The sequence below is a fragment of the Rhinopithecus bieti genome, unplaced genomic scaffold, assembly GCF_001698545.2.
Source record: "Rhinopithecus bieti isolate Rb0 unplaced genomic scaffold, ASM169854v2 scaffold_6944, whole genome shotgun sequence".
NCBI lineage: Eukaryota > Metazoa > Chordata > Mammalia > Primates > Cercopithecidae > Rhinopithecus > Rhinopithecus bieti.
In genome coordinates, this window is record NW_016805767.1 from 498,385 (window position 1) to 523,764 (window position 25,380).

Consider the following 25,380-nt stretch of genomic DNA (forward strand, 5'->3'; position numbering starts at 1 on the left):
GAAAGAGTCTAAAAAAAAATTTTTTTTTTTTTTTTTTTTTTTTTTTTTTTGAGACAGAGTCTCGCTCTGTCACCCAGGCTGGAGTGCAGTGGCACGATCTTGGCTCACTACAGCTTCCGCCTCCCAGGTTCAAGTGATTCTCCTGCCTCAGCCTCCCAAGTATCTGGGATTACAGATGTATGCCACTGTGCCTGGCTAATTTTGTATTTTAGTAGAGATGGTGTTTCACCATGTTGGCCAGGCTGGTCTTGAACTCCTGACCTCAGGTGATCTGCCCGCCCCGGCCTCCCAAAGTGCTGGGGTTATAGGCATGAGCCACGGCGCCCGGCTAAACATTATTTCTTTTTAAAATGTATGGGGTGGGGGTGTTCCTTTTCTCAAATGAGATCCTGTAGGAAGCCCCAAAAGTAGAGTGGGTAAAAGTGGAGCTTCTCTGACTGAAGTAGGAGGCAGGGAGCTCTACAAAAAGCCCTTGGGGCATCGGTAGTTCAAAAAAATATTAATGCTTGAGTCCCACTCTCAGAAATTGGAGTTCCACCTGCAGAGATTCTGATTTAGCATCTCCGGTGGCCTGGTCTTCAGCATTTCCTGAAGCTCTCTGGGATTCCATGTCCAGCCAGGTGTGGGAACCACACATAGAATATTACAGAGCTCTGCTGAGACCTGGTGCAGTCAACCACACGGAAACATGGTAAGGACGGGTACCTCCAACTGTCAACACGTCTCACCCAAGAATACTTTGCCATGTTTCTCCATTGATTCAAGTATTTATTCAAAAAATTCTTCACTAAAGTCTTGCCATTTTCTTCACTTTACCACCACATTTCTAAGTATTTTATAATTTTGATTTTTATTATGAATGGGACCTTTGTTTTATCCCATTATATTTTCTCTAATAGTTATTTTTAAATTTTTTTATTTCCATAGGTTATTATTGATATATATCAAAAGGAGTAATTTTTTATTTTAATTTTGTAACTAGGCAGTTTTCTTAATTCTCTTACTGGGACGAATTTTTTTTTTTAACTTTAGGTGTAACAAACTGACAATTATATTCTCTGAAAACAATGACACTTTTGTGTCCTATTCTTCCAAGTCCTCATTTCACCTTATTAATCCAAATTAGCTAGGAGGAAGAGTGGTCACAGGGCTGAAAATGAAACAAAACCTGACACAGGAGCATATCAGAAAACAGTGGCTCTAGGCCGGGCGCAGTGGCTCACACCTGTAATCCCAGCACTTCGGGAGGCTGAGGTGGGCGGATCACCTGAGGTCAGGAGTTTGAGACTAGCCTGACCAACACGGTAAAACTCCATTTCTACTAAAGATACAAAAATCAGCCAGGCATAGGGTAGGCGCCTGTAATCCCATTTACTTGGGAGGCTGAGGCAGGAGAATTGCTTGAATCTAGGAGACAGAGGTCGCAGTGAGCCGACATTGTTGCACCGCACTCCAGCCTCGGCTGGAGTGAAACTCTGTCAAAGAAGAAAAGAAAGAAAGAGAAAGGAAGAGAGAGAAAGACAAGAAGGGAGGGAGGGAGGGAGAGAGAGAGAAAGAAAGAGAAAGAGAGAGCGAGAAAGGAAAGAAAAGAAAGAAAAAAAAGAAAGAAAGGAAAAGAAAAGAAAGAAAAAGAAAAAAGAAGGAAAACAGTGGTTCTCGGCCCCGGTTCTAAGAGAAAACAGCTGGATGACTCTGGAGTGTGGAACTTGAGGTTTGTCACTTCCCAGCTTCATGACTTTGGGCAAGCCTTTTTAGTTCATAAAAGGGAAAGAACAAGCCATTTCCCCCCAGGCTGGTGTCAGGATTAGAGAAGCCACCAGAAGCGCCTGGCACGGGGCACTCACATGTAGCTTGGGCCCTCTTCCTGATCAGTTTCCTGATCCAGGAGATCTGTCAGGGAGAGACACCCAGCGGAAGTTAAATATTTGTGCATAAGAACTACAAAGTGATTTCAGGGCCAAGGGGGAAAGGTTTTCTCTTAAAGCATTTTAGACATTTCTCCCACAGTCTGATTTACCCTAGAGGAAGTGGGATAGTTATGAAGCATTTTCCAAGCAAAGCGAGCAGAAATCCTGAAAGAACACTCACCCCCCAGCTGGGCTCTGCAGGATTCCCCGGGCTCTGCCCGACCCTTGTTGTCCCACAGCAGGAGGTGGCATTTCTGCCACACCTTGTGAGGGAGGCTTTAGGGAAAGCAGTTCATAAACGAAGTCATAAATGTATCCGAGACACTTCGCAAATCTTTTTTTCCCGGACATGGGTGTGCTTCCGTAACAACGGCTGGAGGGAAAGGAATCTGAAGGGAAGCCACTTGGGTCACCACCAGAGGGCGCATGTGCATTGCAGATGGCGCCCTCCTCCAGGAGGAGTGAGGACAGTGGGTGGGATGAAAGGGAGCCTCTCCTGCAGGGCCACCCACACCGTGGAGAAATCAGTGCCAGCTTGAATAATAGTCTAGCACTGTGCTAACCACTTCCTCGATAGCGCCACACTTAACAGCCATGACCCACGGGGCAGGTGCTGTTACCATCTCCCCTCTGCAGGTACGAAACAGGCTCCCAGAGGTGGGAAGGTTTGCCCAGTCACCAGGCCAGACCTCAGATCCAGGGCTCATCACAAAGGGCAAGGATGGAGCAGGCACTCAATAAATATATGACCAACAGACAAGCGGAACTACAAATGCCCCAGAATTAGGGTGCAGTTAGACTTGGAAAGGAACAAAGAGAAAGATGCTACATTCATTAAATATCAAAGAAAACAAAGTTCCCATATAATGAGGGAGGTTTTCGTTGGGATGCAGGTCTGCAAAGATCTGGGCTGAAAAGGGCAATTCCAAAATCAGGAGAGATGCTGGTGTCAAGGGTCAACAGAGCCAGCTCTGTGTAGCTTCAGGTGTGACAACAGTTTCCTTTTTGAATGAGCACATCGGACTTCTTACAACTCATGTTCTTCCAATTGGATCCGCGTCGGTGATGACATCAAGGCAGTTCTCGCCTCTGAGAATCCACAGGTAGATGCACAGGAGCCTGAGTTATCTTCCTAAAAAACCACCCACCTGGGCGGGGCTCCTTTATCACTCCCTTGATTCCCAGCAGTGAGAGGAGAACACTGTGGGCTGACTTCCTCAGAGAGTCTCTAGATTTATAAAATGCCAGTGACAACTACAGGAACCAGTCCCCACTGAGGGACCATCTGCCAAGATGTCAAGAGTTACTACACACGCTGTTTCACTCTTGCTCAGTTCACAGAGGGAGACCCTGTCTCCAAGTCCAGTGAGGTCTGAGAGAAGAAGGTTCCACTAGGGGACTGGCATATCCCCACTGACGTCAGCCTGCATGCATGTTCCAGACAAAGGCAGAAAGGCCCAGAGCTTGCTAACCACATCGGTTCTGCCTGCTCTGATAGAAGCCTGTGGAATGAAGGTTTTGTCTTGGCTTTAGCTGAACCCCTCTGTTGACCTGTTTACCCTTGTTAGACCTGGGCAGGCTGAATCGCTTCCCGAACCCCTGGGTCTGGAGTGTCACCAGTTAACAATTAATTGGTTACTAGTTACAAGCAGGGGACACAGGCAGCATGAGTCACACTGTCCCTACACAAACGAGTCAAGGCCAAGCCAGGCTGTGGATCAATAGTACCTTGGCAATTTGGAACAATAACCTGCCCAAGGTTTTCTGCCAAAATCCTGACCACTCCCTGGATACCAGGGGTGGGGGGTGGGGGGATGGTGACTGCCTATGGCTGCCAAAGAAATTATGAGCTGGCATCTTTCCTTTCTGCTTCCACATAAAGTTTGAGGTAAAGAACAATAGTAATGTCCACAGATATGACAAGCTATCAAGTCGTCCTTTTTACAGATCAGAGTCATCAGAGTCTAACTATGGGTGGACAATTTCCTACACAGCTGCTTCTTGGATAGAGCATCTTCTGACTGTTTTTAGCCTGAGGACTCATCCTTAAAGTAGAACGTTGGTCACGGCATGTCCTGGTTCAAAAGAAAAGCTGCTGCACATCAATGTTCACAGCAGCATTGTCACAGTAGGACAAAAGTGGAAGCCACCTAAGTGTCTATCAGAAGATGAATGGGTAAGCAACAAAATACGGTGGATAGATGCACAATGGGACATTATTCAGCCTCAAAAAGTGAGGAAATTCTGACACATGCTACAACATGGATGAACCTTGAAGACATTATGCTAAGTGAAACAAGCCAGACACAAAAGGACAAATATTATATGATTCTACTTATATGGGGCACCTAGAGTAGTCACATTCACAGAGACAGAAAGTAGAATGCTGGTTGCCAGGGGCTGCAGGGAGGGGTGCATGGGGAGATATCGTTGAAGGGGTACCGAGCTTCAGTTTGGAAAGATGAAAAGGTTCTGGAGATGGATTGTGGTAATGTTTGTACAACCATGTCAATACATTAGTAGCACTGACTTGAATATGTAAAATGATTAAAATGGTAAATTTTATGTTATATATATTTTACCACAATAAAAAATCTTTTTTGTTAGAAATGCAAATTCAAACACATATATACATACATCTCTTGAAATGTGAGCCTATAGTTTGACTGAAATATTTTTGTAGTAAAATCTTCATGAACCTCCCAATGTGAGGGGCCAGTTTAACAACGAAGTCTTAGAAAGCTAGAGAATATTGGTTCAGACTCAAAAGATAGAAGAGAATTCCAGGCCTCCAGCTACAAACTCACCTAGACAAGGTCAGCGTTCTGAAAAATCAAGCCAGATGGAAAAGATCACAGTCTTCACAGCCTTGTCAACCTTTTCTTTTGGTAAACCAAGTGCAGAAAACCATCTATATTAGTTGGGGCATAGCCCCACATTGTCCTGGAGTTCAGCTCCCTTTTTTTTTTTAAGATGGGGTCTTGCTGTGTTGCCCAGACTGGAGTACACTGGTGTGATCAAAGCTCACTGCAGCCTCGACTTCCTGCGCTCAAGTGATTCTCCCTCCTCAACCTCCTGAATATCTGGGACTACTGGTGGGTACCACCATACCCGGCTAATTTTTTTTGTTTTTTGTAGAGACGGGGTCTCACTATGTTGCCCAAGCTGCTCTTGAACTCCTGGGGTCAAGTGATCCTCCCACCTTGGCCTCCCAAAGTGATGAGATTATAGGCATGGCCAGAATTCTGCTCTTTTCAGTGTTCTCTTAATTCTTCTCATGTTTTAGAGTCAACTCATGTACATGAAGTCCCTACTATGTGTTGGTATTGGTGCAGACACTGTTACTTAGCCCTCTGGGTGTTACTATGAAATGAGTACTGTCCCCCATCAGATGGGGGCCTGAAGTGGTTTGGTGGCTTGCCTGAGGTCTTACAAGATTAAAATCCAGCATGCTGACAGGTTCAGGGCTTCTTCAACATGATCTGTATCCCACCAGAGAGAAAAACTCAATTCACCGATAACCAGGAATTTACCATTTCCCACTGTCACCCCCTGTCTCTCATTCACAGGAAGAGCACATGCAAATCTGCAGGCAGCACCACCAGAGTGCTGCCCGAGGCAGCTGGAGCCAGGATGAGCTGTCTTCGGGGAAGGGCATCATCACTTATAGTCCCCCCCGCCCCGCCGCCCAATCCTTTCTGTCTAAATGAGGCTAAAAAGCCACAGAGCTGACACCTTGGAACGCATATGCTAGGTCCACAGAGGCACAGATGTGACCATGCAGGGTCAGCTGGGCTCCATGAGATGCCAGAGGTTTGATTGTCCCCTGTACCTGCGACTCACATTGCTGACAAACAGCCAGCCCAACTGGTCAGAGGTGGTCAGAAGAGGCAGCGCTGCTGCTCTGCAAAACAGTGGCCGAGCCATGGCAAAAGACAATTTCCTACCTTTCAGCGTTTCCTGTAGGGTCTGTGCAAAGCTCGCCAACCGGTGGCCATCACTGTGATTCTTGCTGGGATTCTCACTCCCCGGGAGGGTCAGGGCTGCCAGGTGAAGGTTAACAAGGGTCAGGTCGTGACTTCCCACCTAAGCAGCAGGAAACAAAGCAATAGGGAGAGGCTCAGAAGCTCATATTTCCTGTATCCGTTACAACCGACTCATAAATAGCTTTGTGCACAGAGTTGATAATGGTAAACAAGAACAAGGCTGGCTCACACCCCCAGGAAATAATGCAAGGTCTTTCATCTTCGATTTTTCCAAGGCACCTGCAGGAACAAGGCCTATTTTGTTCTACCAGTCTACCTCTACCATTCCATCTCCTATTCCTCACTAAGAGCCTAAAAGATCGGGCATATCTGCATAACTGTAAATGTCTGAGTTTTTTTCTTTCTTTCTAGGCAGTCATACAAGAAGGAGTGTGGAAGGTGGAAGGTGGAAGGCCAGGCATGGCCTTATGCCTGTAACTCCAGCACTTTTTTTTTTTTTGAGAAGGAGTCTCTGTCATCCAGGCTGTGGGGGAGTGGCGTGATCTCAGCTCACTGCAACCTCTGCCTCCCAGGTTCAAGTGATTCTCCTGCCTCAGCCTCCCAAGTAGCTGGGAGTATAGGTATGTGCCACCATGCCCAGCTAATTTTTTAATTTTTAGTAGAGACTTCACCATGTTGTTCAGGCTGGTCTCAAGCTCCTGACCTCAAGTGATCCTCCCGCCTCAGCTTCCCAAAGTTCTGGGATTACAGGTGTGAGCTATTGTACCAGGCCACAACCCCAAGCACTTTGGAAGGCTGAGGCGGGAGGATCACTTGAGGCAATTTGAGACCAGCTTGGCCAACATAGTGAGACCCCACTTCAATCAATCAATCAATCAATCAATCAAAGGAGGTGACTCTGATAGCTGGTTGTTACTATAGACTTGGGGCTTTTCTCCAGAGGGCCAGCCTGAGGTCTCCTGCCAGGACCCACTGCCGGGATCTGCCTCCTCCTCCTCCTCCCTACACCTCCCACACACACCCCTCTGTGTTCTTTTCTCTCTGGAGCCCACTATACCTGGATGCTCACCTTAACCTAATTTCAAACGTGTCTAAACCAAAAGCTTACAGAACCTGGCCAGCCTGGGACATGCCCCAGCCCTGCATCCCCCAAGGGCAAGTGCAGAAACACGGGGTGAGAGTTTGCCTCTGGGCATCATAGCACTGCTCAGCTACTCAGGGCTTAGCAATCTTGCCCTTCCGTTTGTCATGGCAACCAACATCAACACTGCCAGGAAGGGAAGGGGAATAGGGGAAGCCCCCAGGAAGTGGAGGGTGCCGGTCTTATCTTACAGATGTGGTCCCAGTTTGCCAGCACCCAGGACCATGAGCTCTGCAGCTGCAGCTCTGCCTGCTAGAGAAAGCATCGTAAGGCTGGGTGGGGGCACAGCGCCTGAAGAGATGAGCCCCATCTCTGTACTGCACCATCTACTGGGCCTAGAATGTGACATGCAGTACAAGAGGCCAAGTGCCTGTTTAGAGGGCTGCTTTATTTAGAGGATTTGGGCTAATCAGCATTTTCTCATTATACCCTTAAAAACAACCTGCCTTTTGGGGATACTGGATTATCAGTATCCCCCATGGGGTTACATGGCCATAACCCCATGTAGCCAATACTGGAACAGGGACTTGACATAAAAAGGGGGCCCAGGGTGGTGTTAGGAGGCTTAAAGGCGACACCTGGCTGATTTACACATGAGTGCCACAGAAACACCCCATGGACACCCCTAGGTGTACGTGTGCAGACAGAGCCCCGCCAATACCACAGACAGAGGAATGAGAGGGGCTGCTGGGCGCGACAGATAGCCAGAGGGTGAGCACACACCCAGCCTCGTCAACTCACAGCTACGAGTGTGCAAGGTGGCACAGGGGCTTGTAGCCTCAACACAGCGGCTGCTCCCAACCCTCAGCTGGCAGACACCTCCTGGGCTGGGATTTGAGGTGACTCTCAGGCTCAAGAACTGCTCTGGGGCACACAGAAAGCACAGGGTCTCCATGCCCAGGAGGGAATGTGCTTGCTGCACTCCAAGGCACCGGACCTGCTTGCCTGGCCTGTGAGCTTACGGTCAAGGACCACGGGGATAAGGCTCACTGACTGCCAACTTCATGACCTGCTTTGGCTTCTGCTGCCCAGCTGCTGACCATTTTGCGGTTCATTAACACTTCCCAAGGACATCCGGGGAGAACCAGACAGACTGCGCTCGATCAATCTGCTGAGCTGCTCCCAGACTCAGGGGGGACAGAGACTCCCACATGGGCGATGCCAGTGATGGGGCTACCCCTGGCCTACAGCCCAGAGCTCCTCCTGAATCCCCTCCAAACCCAAACGACCCCTTCAGAGGCCCTTCTCCCTAGCAATAAAGGAATCGGGCCTGAGATGCAGCCAGTAAGAAGGGCTCCTCAGGCCAGTTCCGCTGCCCTTGAGTCCAGCCATTCCCTAACGCCGGCCTTTGAGATGAAGGATCACCGAAGGGGCTTTTGGAAAGCAGGCCGTCCAGATAATCCCCCAAATTCTGTAGGTCTGAGGTGGGGTCTAGGAATCTCTGACTGTAGGAAAATCTCCCCAGGAGACTCTAATGAGGGTCAGCTTTAGGAGCTATACCGAATCTTCCCCCTTCCCCCGTCTCCTGCTCAGATGCCAGAGCTACTGGGGCTGAGAGCCTCAAAATCCCTTTCATTCCTGCCCTGGACAAGTTCGCCTGCCAAGGAAGCCCCAGGAGAGACAAAAATCTCTCACCATGAGAGGCTGAAATCAAGGCAAAAAAGACAAGCCTTCTCTTACTCGTGGTTTTACAAAACGAGCCCTTTTCTTTCCTTTTTAGAAAGAAGCGGATCCCACGTCACAGACGGCGTGGAGCGGGTACCTTGAACCGTGCGAGGTATGGGCTGGGGCCCGCCGGCTTCCCGTGCCCGTTGCTGGGCGAGCTCTCCTGTGAGCCGGCATCTCTCAGCTCCACGCCCGCCGCTGCGTCCCACAGGAATCCTGCATAGCCGGCTCCCTGCAGTGGAGAGGGAGACAGTCTTGGTGCCAGAGTCCACCGCCTGGGGAAAGGAGGCAGAGAGGCCAGAGAGACCGAGAGTAGTCCCTACTCTGGCTCAAGCTGTTTCTAAACCAAAAGCACACCACAAAAGCCACAGCCACTCTCCCTTGCCACTCCCCAGCCCAAATAATTTCACATATTGCCAATTTCAGAGCTTTCCACACAGCCAGGGTGACCTGGGCTCTTCTGTCTTTGGGGGGAGGTAGGTGAAGCCAGGCTAGGTGCAGAGATATCTCCGGAATCATTACAAACCATGAGGCAGCAATTCATGCTCCCATTTCCCAGATGAGGACACCACTAAGTAACGTTCCTGAAATCCCACAGCTGATCACAACGCTGAGACTAAAACACATGACTCCAAGGGATGGGCTTTGCTTACTGATTAGCTGCAGCTTACAACAAATGGTGCCCGGCACCGAGTAAAAGTCCACTCAGTGTTTGCTGGGTGAGCGGAGGTCACAGTTGATAGTCCTAATGGCTTAGGCTGCTCGAGGGCCCTCCACACGTGGATGGGGCCATGGCAGAGGTGTGAAGTTTAGGTCAGAGGTGCCAGGGCTGGCAGTGGGGCAGAGTCCTAGTGCCTGGTGTTAAACCCTGCTGCTCTGAATGTGCCTGCTTTGCGCTGCTGCTGCTGCCACCTCTGGAGGCTTGTGGAAGAAGACAAGCCTTTCTATCCTACCCCAGCCTCTGCTGTCCATGAGGGTGCTTCCTCGGTACCCGCTGCCTGGGAGCCATCTGCATGTCATTTGAGAGGCCAGCAGTCACCACTCTTCCCCATTGCAAAAGGAGGGGAAGTGACTCTGCACAACCACCCTCCTAGGCAGCCACCACAAAGTCCCCAGGGTCAGCGCAGGTCTAAGCCACACACCTGCCAGGCTCAACCCCTTGTCTGAACATGTGTGTTTTTAGGAGGAAGGAGGAAGGGGATGAATGTATTGTATGCTGGGCACTGCTATATTTGAAATTATCTCCTTGCCCATTCCCTGGAGAGTGTGCTGGTTTGAGAATGAGAAGACCTGGGCCTCGGTCCCACCTGAGTCACTTAGCCGTGGGACCCTGGGTGAGCCACTCAGTTTTTCTAAACCTCAGTTTCCTCTGGTGTGGAGGGAGGTAAGTATGACTGCTCTGTTGGCTTTGGAGGATTATCTCTCCATCTGCCAGTTCCCAAGCCACGGTGCCAGAGTAACTTACCTAAAGCATCCCTGAAGTCATCTTCCACCCAAAAGCCTTCAGGGGCTCCCCGATGGCCCTGGACGGGGAGCCTCTGTGGTGGGGCCCACTCCTTCCTCTGCCTCCCTCACATGCTCAGCACTGTTTTCCCCACCCCCACTTCCCTGCGTGCTGCTCCTTCCACCCCGGTTTTTTGTCCCCTCCTGGGAGCCTTTCCCAATGCCCCTGACCTAGGCGCTCCCCTCTCCTCCAGAACAGCAGCCAGAGGAACAGCGTTTCCAGATAGAGTGAACTGGGCTCAGGTCCAAGCACCACCTCACATTTCAAAAGGGTGGCTTGTAGGCAAATCATTTCATCTTATTAGGTCTTCATCTTCACAGCTGGAAACCACACCTCTGGCTATCATGTAAGCCCTAGGGAGCTGGAGAGAAGATGCCTGGGCAGAATTTCAGGCATCAGAGAATGGCCCCAGCGGTTACCACTTTCTTATGTTTGTCTAGGGACAGAGATTGAACATTTTCAACCTGCAGATATATTCTGTTTGATTCACATAGTGTTTACATTTTTTGGATTATCTGTTCATCTTTAAAATTCAGGAGATTTCCCATTAAAATGAAACTGGGAAGTTTGGCCACGTTGGGCCCACAATACTGCATGGTAACAACTGGGTAGACATGGACTCAGCTGCAGCCAGAGTCAGACACGAGTTCTCTCAGTCCACTGCAGGCGGCCAGCCTGCCACTTCATGCCCATCCCGCCTGGCTTTGGCCTGTGCTGTGTTAACGACAAATTCCAAAGCACAGTATCTTTTAAAATCCTATAGCCACCCTATAGGTGAGCTAAGAAAGGGCTATCGCTCCCAGTTTACAGATGAAGGAATTGAGGCTGACAGGTTTTGGTGGATGGAACTCGGGTCTCCCTGCAACCTCATGTTGTTTTCCAATGGCCTTGACACCCTGACCTGGAATGGGGTTACCTGTCTTGCCCTCCAACAGGCTACGCACTCCCGACGGGACAGGCCAGGTCAGGCTTCAGCTGCGATCCCCACTGTGTGTTGCAACGAGTAAAAATGTGCAGACATGGATAGCTGGGGCTGTGTTTCTCACCAACGTGTAGCTGGCGTGGAACCAAATGCCTAGTACACAGCCACCTTTCATCAATGGTTTGTTGAACGAACGAATACAGTGCTGAATGGACTAAGGCTCAGGAAGCTCAGATACCCACATGTATGTAAAGTGTGATTCAAAAAGGAAGGTGGTATTATTCTTACTATTTCTAGGTGGACTGGAAGGGAGAGCTGTGAACTAGATGCATTCAAATTCAGCTTTATCTCCAGCCTTCTCTGAATGTGTGCTGACTCACTGTCAGCTTCGGGAGCCATTTACATCCCCAAGCATAAAACCCACAGACAGAAGATTTCATGCACCTTTTTAAGTTATAGCTAAAAGAGAGTAGGGGTTACTGTCAAAAGTGGCCACTTTTAATCCAGCCTACTTTTATGATTTAAGAGCCTAAATTATAAACATTAATCATATAAGTATAAATCACATGTTTCTGTAAGCATGTTAGGTATACTAGGGATTTAAAAATCTGCATTTATAGGAACACTACATAATAATACATTTTCAACTCCTGGTTATTATCAGGAGTCTGTTTAAAAATCTAAAACCCCACTGATGTTAAGCATTGCAAGGTGAATAAATCTGGCCTTGAATAATAACATGAGGGAAAACGTGTATTTACAGAGATTTACCCTTACCTGCTCATATGGGCAATATTGATGAAAGCAAATTCAAAACCAAAATCTGCTGAACATTTCAACAGAACATTTCTATGTTGAAATCATGTGCATAATTTCCACCACTAGAAGCAAATACTTCATTTGTGAACTAAGGTGAATCTGAAGTTTTCAGTCAACGAGTAATGAGCTCTGCACAAACTTGGCAGAAGACAGAACTGTGGCGAAGGGATTAGAAGGACAAAGGACAGAAATACCCATTTGCTGCCTTGGCCCTGGACAGGATTTCTCCTCTCCTCTCCTCTCCTCTCCTCCCAACACCCTAAGCTCTCATTTCCGTCTTGGCAGGAGTCCATTCCCAATCTAAACATGAAACGAGAACCAGGGCATTCAGAAATGAATGGCAAGGATTTAAAAATTGGGCAGAAATACAAAATTGCACCAAGGATATTGGCAAAGGAAATTTTTAAATGCCCTTGATTAGGGGAAAAGTATGTTTAAATTAAAGGAAGGGAAAGGCCAGGTTTTGCAGACGAGGGTACCTTCTGGAGCCGATTCGAGGACTTCTCAGCAACAACAGCCTTCCAGCATCCCCGGGGCCCCTTCCACTTGCGCATGTTGGGCAGGGTCGGCTGGTTTAGCTCCGTGCAGAACTGCAACGACAGAGCACAGGTCAGAAGCGTGGGTTCACACCTAAAGCAGTCCCGGCTGGTGGTGGCCTGAGAAGCCAGGCACTGCATGATTCTGAATCATCAGCCTTATTCAGACACTGCTGAACTACATCCCTGTTTTTCAAACACCAGGGTTTGCAAGACCCATACGACTAAACAAGCATCACACATTAAAAAGAAAACTGCCTGTGTGTGAAACGCCAAATTATCACCTGGGGACTCTCAGTTCACAGAAATTGATTCTCTCTGTAGCATTCCTGCCCAGACAGTTCAAAAAAAGGCATCAGAATCCTTTTCATCCCTGTAAAGCAGCGGACTGAAGGTCCCAGGAGGATCTGGATCAGTGTCAAATCCAAAGAGGTAACAAGATGGATACATGGTGACTTTCTTCTTCAGGGCTCAGCTCACAGGGGCAAAAAATGACCTCCAGCTTCAACTTGAACCACTATAGTGCTCATCTTGCTTTCCTCTTGCTGCGGAGAGCTGCTGCAGCACCCACACATATGCACACGGCATGCACTTCTTTTGCTAATGCATGTTGCACCAATATGCATTGTAAAGTGTATATGCAGCTGTAAAGTGACTGTCACTGAGGCTAAATGAAATTGCACATAGTAGGATGAAGAGTGGAAAAACTATCCACTTCAAAGTTTGGAGACCAGCTCCTCTAACTCATGCCTCAAACACAACCCCTTCTCTTGGGGTCACACCTCCTTGTCCTTCACAAGCCTTGGAGCACCCCACTCGTTTCTTTCTCTAACCACCCTTACGAGTGAGAGCCTCTTGGCTTCCTTCTGAGCACATCACCGCCCTCTCCCCTTAAGGACTCTCATTCAGCCCCACTGAGGTAGCTTACACCTCTATCCAGAAGACCCCAGCATCTGTACCAATCACCAGTTGCTTTCCTGAGTTTTAAAAGCACTTCCCGGCCGAGATGGGCGGATCATGAGGTCAGGAGATCGAGACCATCCTGGCTAACATGGTGAAACTCCGTCTCTACTAAAAAATACAAAAAAAAAAAAAAAAAACTAGCTGGGCGTGGTGGCGGGTGCCTATAGTCCCAGCTACTCAGGAGGCTGAGGCAGGAGAATGGTGTAAACCCGGGAGGTGGAGCTTGCAGTGAGCCGAGATCCGGCCACTGCACTCCAGTCTGGGCGACAGACTGAGACCCCATCCAAAAAAAAAAAAAAAAAAAAAGCACTTCCCACTACCTCCTCAACATCTCTACCTGGAGGTCTCCTTAGCCCCTCACACCAACAGGTCCCAAAGGGAACACATTATTCCTTACCCCACCCAGTGCCCATCTTGGCCCAAAGCACTTCTATCCTTCCCGCTGCTCGAACTCCTTCCTCGCCTCCCGCCAGCACATTGATTCCACTGTCGCATGTGTCTGGGGTGCTTCCTTTCTGTTCTCCAGCCACTGCTGGCGCCTGTTCCAGAGTCCCGTCTTCTCTCATGGGGGTCACTGGCATAGCTTCTAAGAAGTCCATCACTGGACTCACCCTGCAGCTATTCACTAAGTTCACTGCCATGGCCATGCTGATGCACCCCTCTGTGGTCCTCAAACTGTGGTCCAGGGACCAGTAGCCACAGAATCACCTGAGAACATGCTAGAAATCCTAGACCTACTAGATCAGCAGCTCTGAAGTAGGCCCAGCTATCTGTGCCTGAACAAACTTACTGGAGGATTCTGATGCACGCTTGGGTTTGAGAGCTACTGTGGCTGCCCAGGTCCTCCTCCAGCCTCTGCCCCAGATCCTGGCGGTGTGTGAGCAGCCACCACCCTCCCAACACCTCTGCTACAGAAAGTCACTCTCATGCCCCCCGGACAGCCCACATCCAACGGCTGGGAGAGGCCAGGGTCCAAAGATCTGGTCTTTCGCCTCACATCGCTTTATCTGTAAGAGGGAAGATGAAGCACCAGCAAGTACTGAGCCAGTCATTTCTACAGGGACAAGCGCTGTGGGGAAGATGAAACCAGACAAGGGGACGGAGAGTGCTGAGAGGTCTACTTTAGAAATGGGCTATTCTAGGAGTGATGCTGCTTTTACAGTTAGTCATGTAAGCATCTATCTTTCTCCAGCAGTGGACTCCACAGGGCAGGGACTGTACCTAAGTCTCCTTTATAAACCCCTACCTGGCACAGAGCACAGCACCCAGTGATGCTCTCAAGCATCTGCTGGTGAATCAGAAAACTGAAGGCAAGATTGCAGTCTTCAAATCTGTGCATGACAGCATGACAAACAAAGCAGGGGGCGGGGAGGGGGAGGAGGGAATTTCTCCTTAGGCCATTATCAAAGTAATTGCCTCCATTGTAACCTGACTCTTTGCATACAGATATGTTCTATGCTGCTGAGTTGGTCTGGGAAGCATTCTCTCTGGAATTTGCTCAACCGTGACTTTTATGGGTTCTGCTTTCAACACAGCCCAGAGCAGAGCGGCTGTGGAGAGAGTCACTGCTGACAGGGGTGAGGGAGTGGGGAAGGCGGAGAGGGTGGGGTTTCACCCTGGATGAGTCCCCTTGGCCAGATGCTCCTGGCTGGAAGCCATCCTCGGATGGGAAATAAAACACTTTGGAAGACGCAGCCGGAATTTATCGACTACAACTTTAGGGATCCTGCGAGGAAATGTACTTCACAAAGGGTCCCATTTCCTGCCAGGGAATCATTTGCTTGCTGAGTGATCATTAGTGCTGCATCTAAGAAGCATTAAAAACAGAGCAGCTCTCCAGGGCCCAGCTGGTGCCTCGCCGTTCTCCACGCAGGGGGTCCCAAACCTGGTTGCTCATCAGAATTTCCTGGGATGCACCCTGGAAAGCTCTATTTTTAAGAAACACCCCCCACCCGCCCCCCACCAAGGGATCAGCCAACCAGGTAGATCAGAGAGGCCTAGCCGAGGGGGTGGAGAGGGAACACACCATGGTGCTGTGACTCCCTGTCTGCAGGGCAGTGGTGCCACCAGGATCGTTCTTTTCCAGAAATCTAATCTCTCCTAACCCTCAGATACCTGAGGACAGTTGTATCTCCCATTCACACCCAAACCCCACCCCAGCTTCGAAAACCCCTTCCTGGCAACATCATTTTGATGGGAGGGGTCGGAAGTGTGAAGAGGTGGCCCAGGCTGACAGCACTGATTCCCATGCTCATGGCTCTCACAGGTGGTCTTTTGAGCTGGTCACAGTGTAAGCACCAGTGTCACCTGGGAACCTGTTCAAAATGCAGATTCTCAGGCTCTACCCCTGACCTACTTAACTAAAGACTCTCAGGGGTGGGGCCTAGAAGGCTGCATTTTAACAGCCCCTCTAGATGACTCTGACAGGTTCAAGTTGATTTCATGGATGAAGAAAAGACATTCTCATTTTTCTTTGCTTTCTATTAATATTTAAAACTTTTCACTCACAGGTAAGCTCTAGGAGCCGTAAGGAAGCAGAATCCCTGACCCTTAAGGGCCACCTTTATTCTGTATGCCTGAAGCCCTGTCCTTAACAACCTCTCTCAGCTCACAGAGCAGATCACCCCTCACTCCGCCTTCTTCTTCAGTATTTACGTTATTGGGGATAATTAATAACTTGAGAGACGATGGAGGTAAGTGTTTATGGCTACAAGCATTCTGTGTCCTAATTTTCATGATCAGAGTTAAGGAAGGAGTAAGTATTTTCTTTTATTTTTAGGACTGAAAAAAGAATTGTTAACTTAGCTATCTGCACTACCTATTCACAGAAAACCTAAGGAGGTGAGCACCTTTCAGACCCTTGCTACTCAAAGTGTGGTCCACGGACCAGCAACATCAACCTCACTTAGAAGCCTGCCAGAAATGCAAACTCTCAAGCCTTCCCTAGACCTGCTGCACCAGAATTGGCATCATTTTCTCAAGACCCCAGCTGAGCTACGAGCTTCTCAAGCTGGAGAATCCTGATTTACAGCCTTCCTGTTGACCTGTACCAAGGCAGATGCCATTGCAAGCACCGTCCTTATTATTCCCGGCACAGCCCACAGGAGGTAACTGCTACCAGTTATTCATGAGCACAGTGCTGCACAGAAAGGTTAAGCCCAAGCTCGAGTTCAAATTCAAGGTTACACAGTTAGTGGGAGGGTCTGAACCCAGGGCTGGTTCCTGCTGCTCTACTTCCTGGCCTCGACAGGTGGAACAGGGGAGGCAGGGCAGATTCAAAAGGCTGGGGGCTGGCCCCCTCTACTGAATCTTTGGCTCCTTTCTCCCAAAGATTTCAAAGGAAAACAAAAGCATCCTCTGAGAGCTCTCAATCTGAACTCCACCTTCAATTGTTTTATGTAGAGCAGCTCGTTCTCACACTTTTTGCTTTGCCCACAGAAGGAAGAAATAATACTCTTATGTAAAAGCAGTCCACCAGGGCAGAAAGGTCAAAATGGAAGAGGGAAGGTTTGTGTTCATCACAAAGTGTCCCAGACCAGTCTGGTTTGCAAAGCCCAACTACTGCCACCCCACCCTCTCGGGTTTCTGAATCCCCAGTGGCTAACTCATCACCTATCCCCATCTGGTTCTTGTTTTTAAAACCTTGGACTGGTGGACCCCATCCTGGATTGACTGAGTTTGGTTCTTTGAGGTTCTGGCCAAGGTTGGTACTTCTAACAAGTTCCCCCAAGCAATTCTAAACTACAATTTGAGAAAAAGCTCAGGCAAGGCTAGACAACTGCCGATTTAGTACTCCTAGTTTTAATTTCTGTGCCTGGGAAGACAGCTTTCATTATTCCAAACAAACAAATACTATTTTGGCTCTCCCGGGACCCTGTATCTCAAAACCCTCTGACTTGTGGCTGTTAACAGATAACCCTGTGAGGTAATGTATGAGGCAATATACCGAGCCTGTCACACTATGGCACACACTAGGTATGCAACGGGCATTTGTTGAATGAATGAACCAGTGGAATCTCTCCTAGGGATCCCAGTTTCTCTCTCCCAGAATCAGTTATAAGAGATACCAGTGAGCTCGATCTGTTTCTCCAGCATCAGACCAAACTGGGTAAAACTGGGTCTTTTAGCATGCTACTGCATTATAATTAGTGTATAACGAGCAGTGAGGACAACCAGAGGTCACTCTCATTGCCATCTTGGTTTTGGTGGGTTTTGGCCGGCTTCTTTACTGAAATCTGTTTTATCAGCAAGGTCTTTATGACCTGTATCTTGTGCTGACCTCCTACCTCATCCGGTGACTTAGAATGCCTGACCACCTGGATATGCAGCTCAGTAGGTCTCAGCCTCAGTAGGTTACCCAGCCCCTGTTCAAGATGGAGTCACTCTGGTTCAAACACCTCTGAAAGTCAGATATTTAAACTCCAGTCTATGAGATGTACAAGGTGCCGGCATTTAGAAATGCCAAGTCCTAAAAGAAAGACTACTTTGACTATACCCTTGGGCTGTGCTGCATCTTGGTTCAGCCTTGAATCAGCTGACTCTGCAGTGGCAAAGGGCTCTAAGGCCTGAAACCAACAGATTTGTTGCTTGTGGACCTTTGGACTTTTTTTTCTCCTACTTTGGCTCCTCGCTCTTTCTGAAAAGAATATTCCGTAATTCATCTGATGCTGACTAGGAAATAAAAATAATAAAGGTGGGTCAGGCACGGTGGTTCACGCCTGTAATCCCAGCACTTTGGGAGGGCGAGGCGGTTGTATCACAAGGTCAGGAGTTCGAGACCAGCCTGACCAACATGGTGAAACCCTGCCTCTACTAAAAATACAAAAAATAGCTGGGCATGGTGGCACGTGCCTATAATCCCAGCTACTCAGGAGGCTGAGGCAGGAGAACGGCTTGAACCCGGGAGGTGGAGGTTGCAGTGAGCCGAGATTGCGCCACTACACTTCAACCTGGGTGACAGAGTGATATTCTGTCTCAAAAATAAATAAATTAAAATAATAATAAAAATAAAGGTGCTCCAACTCCACTCAGTGGTCTGTCCAGCCACCACCAAGTTCAGAGGTCCTTTAGTCTTTCCCTTCCAGTGAAATTAAAGTGCAACCTGGGACTCTGTGTGAGCAATTTATAAAGATGTGTTGCTAATCTTGACTACACAGCTGCTGGCAGAATATCAATAGTACTGGTAGGCATTTTAAAGTAAACTCCGAATGGCCATCCTCATCCTGCTTCCTGGATGGGTGGGGAGGGCATGTTTTCATTTTGAACCCTCTAGGTCAAATTTCCAGATGAAGCTGCTACACCGAGGTGGGTGTTTCACTTGCTTTCCTGACTCTGGACGTGACTTCCCTTTGACAATGAGTTTTGCACATGGTAACAATTTCCTGTGTGTTCTCAGCGGTAGCACTGAAAACGCAATCTATTTTGGTGGATGAAGATGCACAGGTGAGTTCTCCTTAAAAAGATAAATCCTTACCATAAAAGTAAAGAAGCCCTTGTCTTAGGCCATGCAAGGTCAGGAGACTGAACTTTCATTAAAATACAATAGGACACAGGGCAAATGACAGAGGCAATATTTTTAGAAATGTGAACGGTCAGCAAGGGCGTCCTCACGCCAGGAGCTTGCGCATGGGGATGTTAACAACCGATATTAGAAGCCACCGAACCTGAGGATATCTGTGGGTGAGCACATGGGGGCTCAAACTGAGGAATGGCTGGGGTCATCACAAAATGTCAATGGAGGGACAGCATTAGGAAAAATAGCTAATGCATGCTGGGCTTAATACCTAGGTGATGGGTTGACAGGTGCAGCAAACCACCATGGCATGCATTTACCTATGTAACAAACTGCACATCCTGCACGTGTACCCCAGAACTTAAAATAAAAATAAAAGTCAATTTATTTTATGAGAAAAGTGAGAACACAAAAGCCAAATAATGTCCAAGTATAAACTAAATATTAACCATGTTTGGCCTTCTAAATAAAACAAAGAAGCCTACTACAAAGTTTCTCTAGGATATTTAAAATATCAAGATGTTGATATTTGGAAAAACCTCATGGCCTACAGGGCAGAAATACACTTTCTCTGCTGAGGTCTACTGAGTGCTAAGTGACTTCATGGTTCTTAGTGGCTTGTACAGACCCTGGCTCTCCTTAGGGCTGAGACAGGAGCTCACACACTGGATGTAACATGGTCATAAAGCAAGAGCAAGGAGTATTTCAACCTTCTTTCTCCCTCAATCTGTATGAGAGAGAAGATTTCTCATTGGCTCATGCCCTTAAAAGAGAAGAGACGGGTTCCCGCAGAGCCAAGATGAGGTATAGCTACCTTTGCTCCAATGCAAATGCAGGTATGCCTCCCAGAGGGGGCAGGCCCAAGGTAGGGCAGGGAGCAATGTGTCTTGGGGCTCCAGAGCCACTTTGAACCCTCACATAACACCATCACAGTACTGCCTCTAGGATCCATTCCTAGAGGCCCAGGAACTCAAGGAGGGAGAAGAGGCAGTCCATTCCCTGGGTACCCTTAGAGGCTCAGTGAGCAATTATCCTTTTCCAATAATGAAAGAATGAACTGGGCTTGTTCCCTGTGGCTTCGGAGATTTCCTCAGAGGGCCACATTTATGGGTGGAAGGAGAGGAGCACAGAGGAGCTCTGGGACCCTGCACACATCACTGAACATCTTTGTGCCTCAGTCTCCCCATCTGTTAAGAAAGGGATGGGGGGAGATGACTCCAGCCCAGAGGACCTCTAGTTCTAAAAGTGCATGATTCTAGAACTCTGGGAGGAAAAGGCAGGAGGGAAGGGCTAGCATAGAACTGAGAGAGGAAACATGAGTCTCATAAACATTAAAACCCCTTTCTCCCTCCTTCTCTGTGATAATTACCATGTGTGCTCCACCTAAAGACCCCTTGCTAAACTGCCTGGAATAAGAGCTCACTTTTAAGCTCTTATTTACTTAGGTAGTAATCCCAAGAGGTTAATTTGGGTAAATCCAACAATGGTAAGAAGATACAGGTGGCCAAGGAGCTATAACGAGGTTAGCCCCTGAGTCCTGTTTTTTTAAAAAATAAAGCCCAGGGGGAGGAATGGGGAGAAAAATGGAACCAACATTGACTAAGTACCAAGGACATGGCAGGCACTAATCACAGGTCACATTCAGTCCTCATGACAACCCTGGGAGGTTGGGAATAACAGTCGCATTCGACACACGACGAAACCAGGACTCAAAAAGGTAACATGGCCGGGTCACTCACTGCCACTCAGAAAACAGAAACCAATCGACCCGTGAGGGGTGTGTGTGTGTGCGTGTGTGTGTGCGCATGCACCACATGCATTCCAACTTGTGAGTTCCCTGGAGCAGCACAGCCACCACCCTGCTGAGGTCAATTTCGTCACTGATGCCTCCGGTCACATAGGCCCTGATGACCCAGATTTCACAGAAAGGTCAGTACATCAGTCAACTTTCCTCCCACCTCCCAGGAGGGGCCGGGGCTGGTGGGCCATGCCCACTCCATGTCACATGCCCAGCATTCAGAGCTTTGTAAGGAAGCCCTGTTCTAAATGCTCAGGTCCCACCCTTCCTTGTCAGAGGAGCCATGGGCTTCCTGCTCCTGTGTCACAATGTGCCACTCGTAGGATGGCTCTTCCCCATTCTTCTTCCATGGGGGCCAGGAAGGCATTCTGGATGACGGTGCATCCTTGTTTAAACATTCTTATCATGCAGAGGAAGGCAGAAAGCAAACAAGGAGACATTTCCTCAGCGCCCACCACCAGCTAATTATTAGCTGCTTTTACAGAACCAAGGGAAGTGACACCCACGTGCTCTCCCGCCACCAGCGACTGCTGGTTCTGTTAGCCTCTCCATGTGCCCCAAAGACACCAACCGCACGGTTCCTGATCAAGATGGTTACAAAGAAGCGAAGGGAGCACCAAAAAAAAAAAAAAGGAAAGAAAAAGAAACAACAATAGAAGAACCTTTGCAAGGGCCACTATGAGACAGAGCAAGATGCAGTGGCGCGTTCGTGGAGACTGAAGTGAAGTTTGGAGGAGGGAGGAGCTGCAAGGGGCGCAAACACACTCCTTACAGACTCTGCGCTTCCACACTGTGGCCATCGTCATCAGAGTCATCTTCATCGCTCATCTCTGCCCTTTAGGAATGTTCCAAAGGTTCTTTACTTCTCCAAAGGTCTTTGGATGCTAAGACTCTTAATCCTAGGTGGGAATGAAGACTTCCATAGTAATTTCATGGGCTTTTTTTTCTCTTTAAATTAATGGTAGGGGGCGGTGGTTCATGTCTGTAATCCTAACACTTTGGGAGGCCGAGGCAGATGAATCCCTTGAGGTCAGGAGTTCAAAACCAGCCTGGCAAACATGGTGAAACCCCGTCTCTACTAAAAATACAAAAAATTAGCAGAGTGTTGTGGCAGGCGTCTGTAATCCCAGCTACATGGGAGGCTGAGGCAGGAGAATCGCTTGAACCTGGGAGGTGGAGACTGCAGTGAGCTGAGATCATGCCATTGTACTCCAGCCTGGGCGACAGAGTGAGACTGTCTCAGAATAGAATAGAATAGAATAGAATAGAATAGAATAGAATAGAATAGAATAGGGGCTTATGTTCCTTACACCTTATACAAAAATTAACTCAAGATGGATTAAAGACTTAAATGTAAGGCCTAAAACCATAAAAACCCTAGAAGAAAACCTAGGAATACCATTCAGGACATAGGCATGGGCAAAGACTTCATGACTAAAACACCAAAAGCAATGGCAACAAAAGCCAAAATACACAAATGGGATCTAATTAAACTAAAGAGCTTCTGCACAGCAAAAGAAACTATCATCAGAGTGAACAGGCAACCTACAGAATGGGCGAACATTTTTGCAATCTATCTGACAAAGGGCTAATATCCAAAATCGACAAGGAACTTAGACAAATTTACAAGAAAAAAACAAAAAATCCCATCAAAAAGTGGGCACAGGATATGAAGAGACACTTCTCAAAAGATGATGTTTATGCAGTCAACAAACATATGAACAAAAGCTCATCCCATCACCTGGTCATGTAGAGAATGCAAATCAAAACCACAATGAGATACATCTCATGCCAGTTAGAATGTTGATCATTAAAAAGTCAGGAAACAGGCCCGGGCGTGGCTGGCTCACATGCCTGTAATCCCAGCAAAGCAGGCGGATCATGAGGTCAGGAGTTCGAATGAACCAGGTTGGGCCAACATGGTGAAACCCTGTCTCTACTGAAAATACAAAAATTAGCCAGGCGTGGTGGCGGGCACTCCATAAACCAACTACCTCGGGAAAGGCTGAGGCAGGGGAAATGGCTTGAACCCAGGAGCGGAGGTTGCAGTGAGCTTGAGATTTGGTGCCCATTGTAACTCCAGCCTGGTGGACAGAGCAAGACTCTGTCACCACAACCCCCCCTCAAAAGTAAATAATAAATAATAATATATAAAAAGGAAACAATAGCTGCTAGAGAGGATGTGGAGAAACAGGAACGCTTTACACTGGTGGAAGTATAAATTAGTTCAACCATTGTGGAAGACAGTGTTGGTGATCCTCAAGGATCTAGAACTAGAATACCATTTGACCCCAGCAATCCCATTACTGTGTATATACCCAAAGGATCATAAATCATTCTGCTATAAAGATACATGCACATGCATCTTTACTGCAGCCCTATTTACAATAGCAAAGACTTGGAACCAAATGCCCATCAATGATAGACTGGATAAAGAAAATGTGGCACATATGCACCATGGAATACTATGCAGCCATAAAAAAGGATGAGTTCATGTCCTTTGCAGGGACATGGATGAAGCTGGAAACCATCATTCTCAGCAGACCAATACAGGAACAGAAAACCAACCACATGTTCTCACTCATAAGTGGGAGTTGAACAATGAGAACACATGGACACAGGGAGGGGAACATCACACACCAGGGCCTGTCGGGGTGGGGGGCTAGAGAGGGATAGCATTAGAAAAAATACCTAATGTAGATGATGGGTTGATGGGTGCAGCAAACCACCATGGGACATGTATACCTATGTAACAAACCTGCATGTTCTGCACATGTATTCCAGAACTTAAGGTACAGTAAATAAATAAAGGCTTATGTCCTGCTATAAATAAATACAAGTGTGGGATAATTTATAAAATAGAGAGTCAGAAAAAATTAAGTATAATACCACTGTGCAAAGACCACTACTGCTAATATTTTTGGTGGAATTCCTTCTAGGCTGTTTCCTGTGCATTTTATCAATATATCTTATCTGTCTGTATACACACACATACACACACACACGCACACACACATTCTGCTTTTCCCACTTATACTGTGCGATGTTATAAGCTCTTTTAAAAATCATGTCCTTCCTGGGCCATCTAACCTGCTGTTGTTCAGTGTGCCATCTCCTTGGTGGCGAAGCTTTCATTGGCTGGAGGAAATTTCTGCCTTTTTGAAGTTCATTTCTAATCAATATGAAACATCCTAAAATCACCTAGCAAGGTAGCAATAAAACTTCACACACCATGCCCTCTCATGCTCGAAATGATTTTTATCTATATGTTTAGAAAAGGATCCAGGGTAAGAATTTCAAATGACAATATCTTTGTTTCCAAAAGTAAATCAGTAGGTTTTTGTTGCTGGGTTTTGCTTTATTTTTTAAATTTTAAATTAGAATAGAGATGGGATCTCACTACATTGCCCAGGCTGCTCTTGAACTCCTGGGTTCAGGCAATCCTTCTGCATGGGCCTCCTGAAGTACTGGGATTCCAGGGATGAGCCACTGCGCCCAGCCTGCTTTGTTTTAATATACCTGCCTGTGATAAACAGATGGCAGCACAGGGGCCTAGGGAATGAATGACCAAAGACATTAACCCCCCAAAACATATGATCAGAAAGGATATGACTCTTTAGTTTTTTAGAGATGGGGTGCCTTGCTATGTTGCCCAGGCTAGACTCCAACTTCTGGGCTCAAGCCATCCTCCCGCCTTAGCTTCCTAAGTAGCTGGGACCAGGTGTGAGCCACCATACCTGGCTTGACTCTTGCCTTTTTAAATTGCTGACTGACACAAGACAAGAGTCTTCATAAATAGCTTAGTTTTTTACATCTGAAGACAAATAGTCCTCACCTTAACTTTTTCCCTCTAGCTTTATTTATAACAAAGTGATTCTTTAGATAATTTGTCTTGACATCAACCTGTATTTGTTAGGACCTTCAGGAGTGCATGAAGCCCTAAATAAGTTGAGTAGCTTGGTTATCTGTGTGTTTAAAACGGCCATGGGAATGCCAAGCCAGAACTTGGTGGGAATATCTACTGTCCACTCCAGTGCTTTAAACAAACCCATGCAGACTCCAGCAGGAAACACTACTGCCATCACTCAGATTTCTCCTCTATGAGCAGAGTTCTTCCACGTCCTGAATGCTTAAGTCCACTCATTATTTAACAGTAAGGTTAAGAACACAGACTCTAGGCCGGGCACGGTGGCTCAAGCCTGTAATCCCAGCCCTTTGGGAGGCCGAGACGGGCGGATCACAAGGTCAGGAGATCGAGACCATCCTGGCTAACATGGTGAAACCCCGTCTCTACTAAAAAATACCAAAAAAAACTAGCCGGGCGAGGTGGCAGGCGCCTGTAGTCCCAGCTACTCGGGAGGCTGAGGCAGGAGAATGGCGTGAACCCGGGAGGCGGAGCTTGCAGTGAGCTGAGATCCGGCCACTGCACTCCAGCCTGGGCGACAGAGCAAGACTCCGTCTCAAAAAAAAAAAAAAAAAAAAAAAAAGAACACAGACTCTAGAGAAAGGCTGCCTGGATTCAAACTTTGGATCTACCACTTACCAAGAGTTCTGACTTTGGACAAATGACTCAAGTATTCTGTGCCTCTGTTTCACCATCTGTAACAAGGGGCAAAGAATCATTGCT

General features: G+C 47.7%; 1 protein-coding gene across 1 annotated transcript in view; it reads right to left on the reverse strand.

Moving 5' to 3' along the window:
- EEPD1 (endonuclease/exonuclease/phosphatase family domain containing 1) overlaps positions 1-25,380 on the reverse strand; it is a 146,294-nt gene that overhangs the window by 4,828 nt on the left and 116,086 nt on the right. Inside the window, exons 4-6 of the mRNA XM_017873714.1 lie at positions 12,424-12,534; positions 8,797-8,931; positions 5,855-5,993 (exon numbers count right to left, since the gene is read on the reverse strand). Coding sequence (XP_017729203.1) covers positions 5,855-5,993; positions 8,797-8,931; positions 12,424-12,534 — 385 coding nt within the window. The remainder of the gene's footprint in view (positions 1-5,854; positions 5,994-8,796; positions 8,932-12,423; positions 12,535-25,380) is intronic.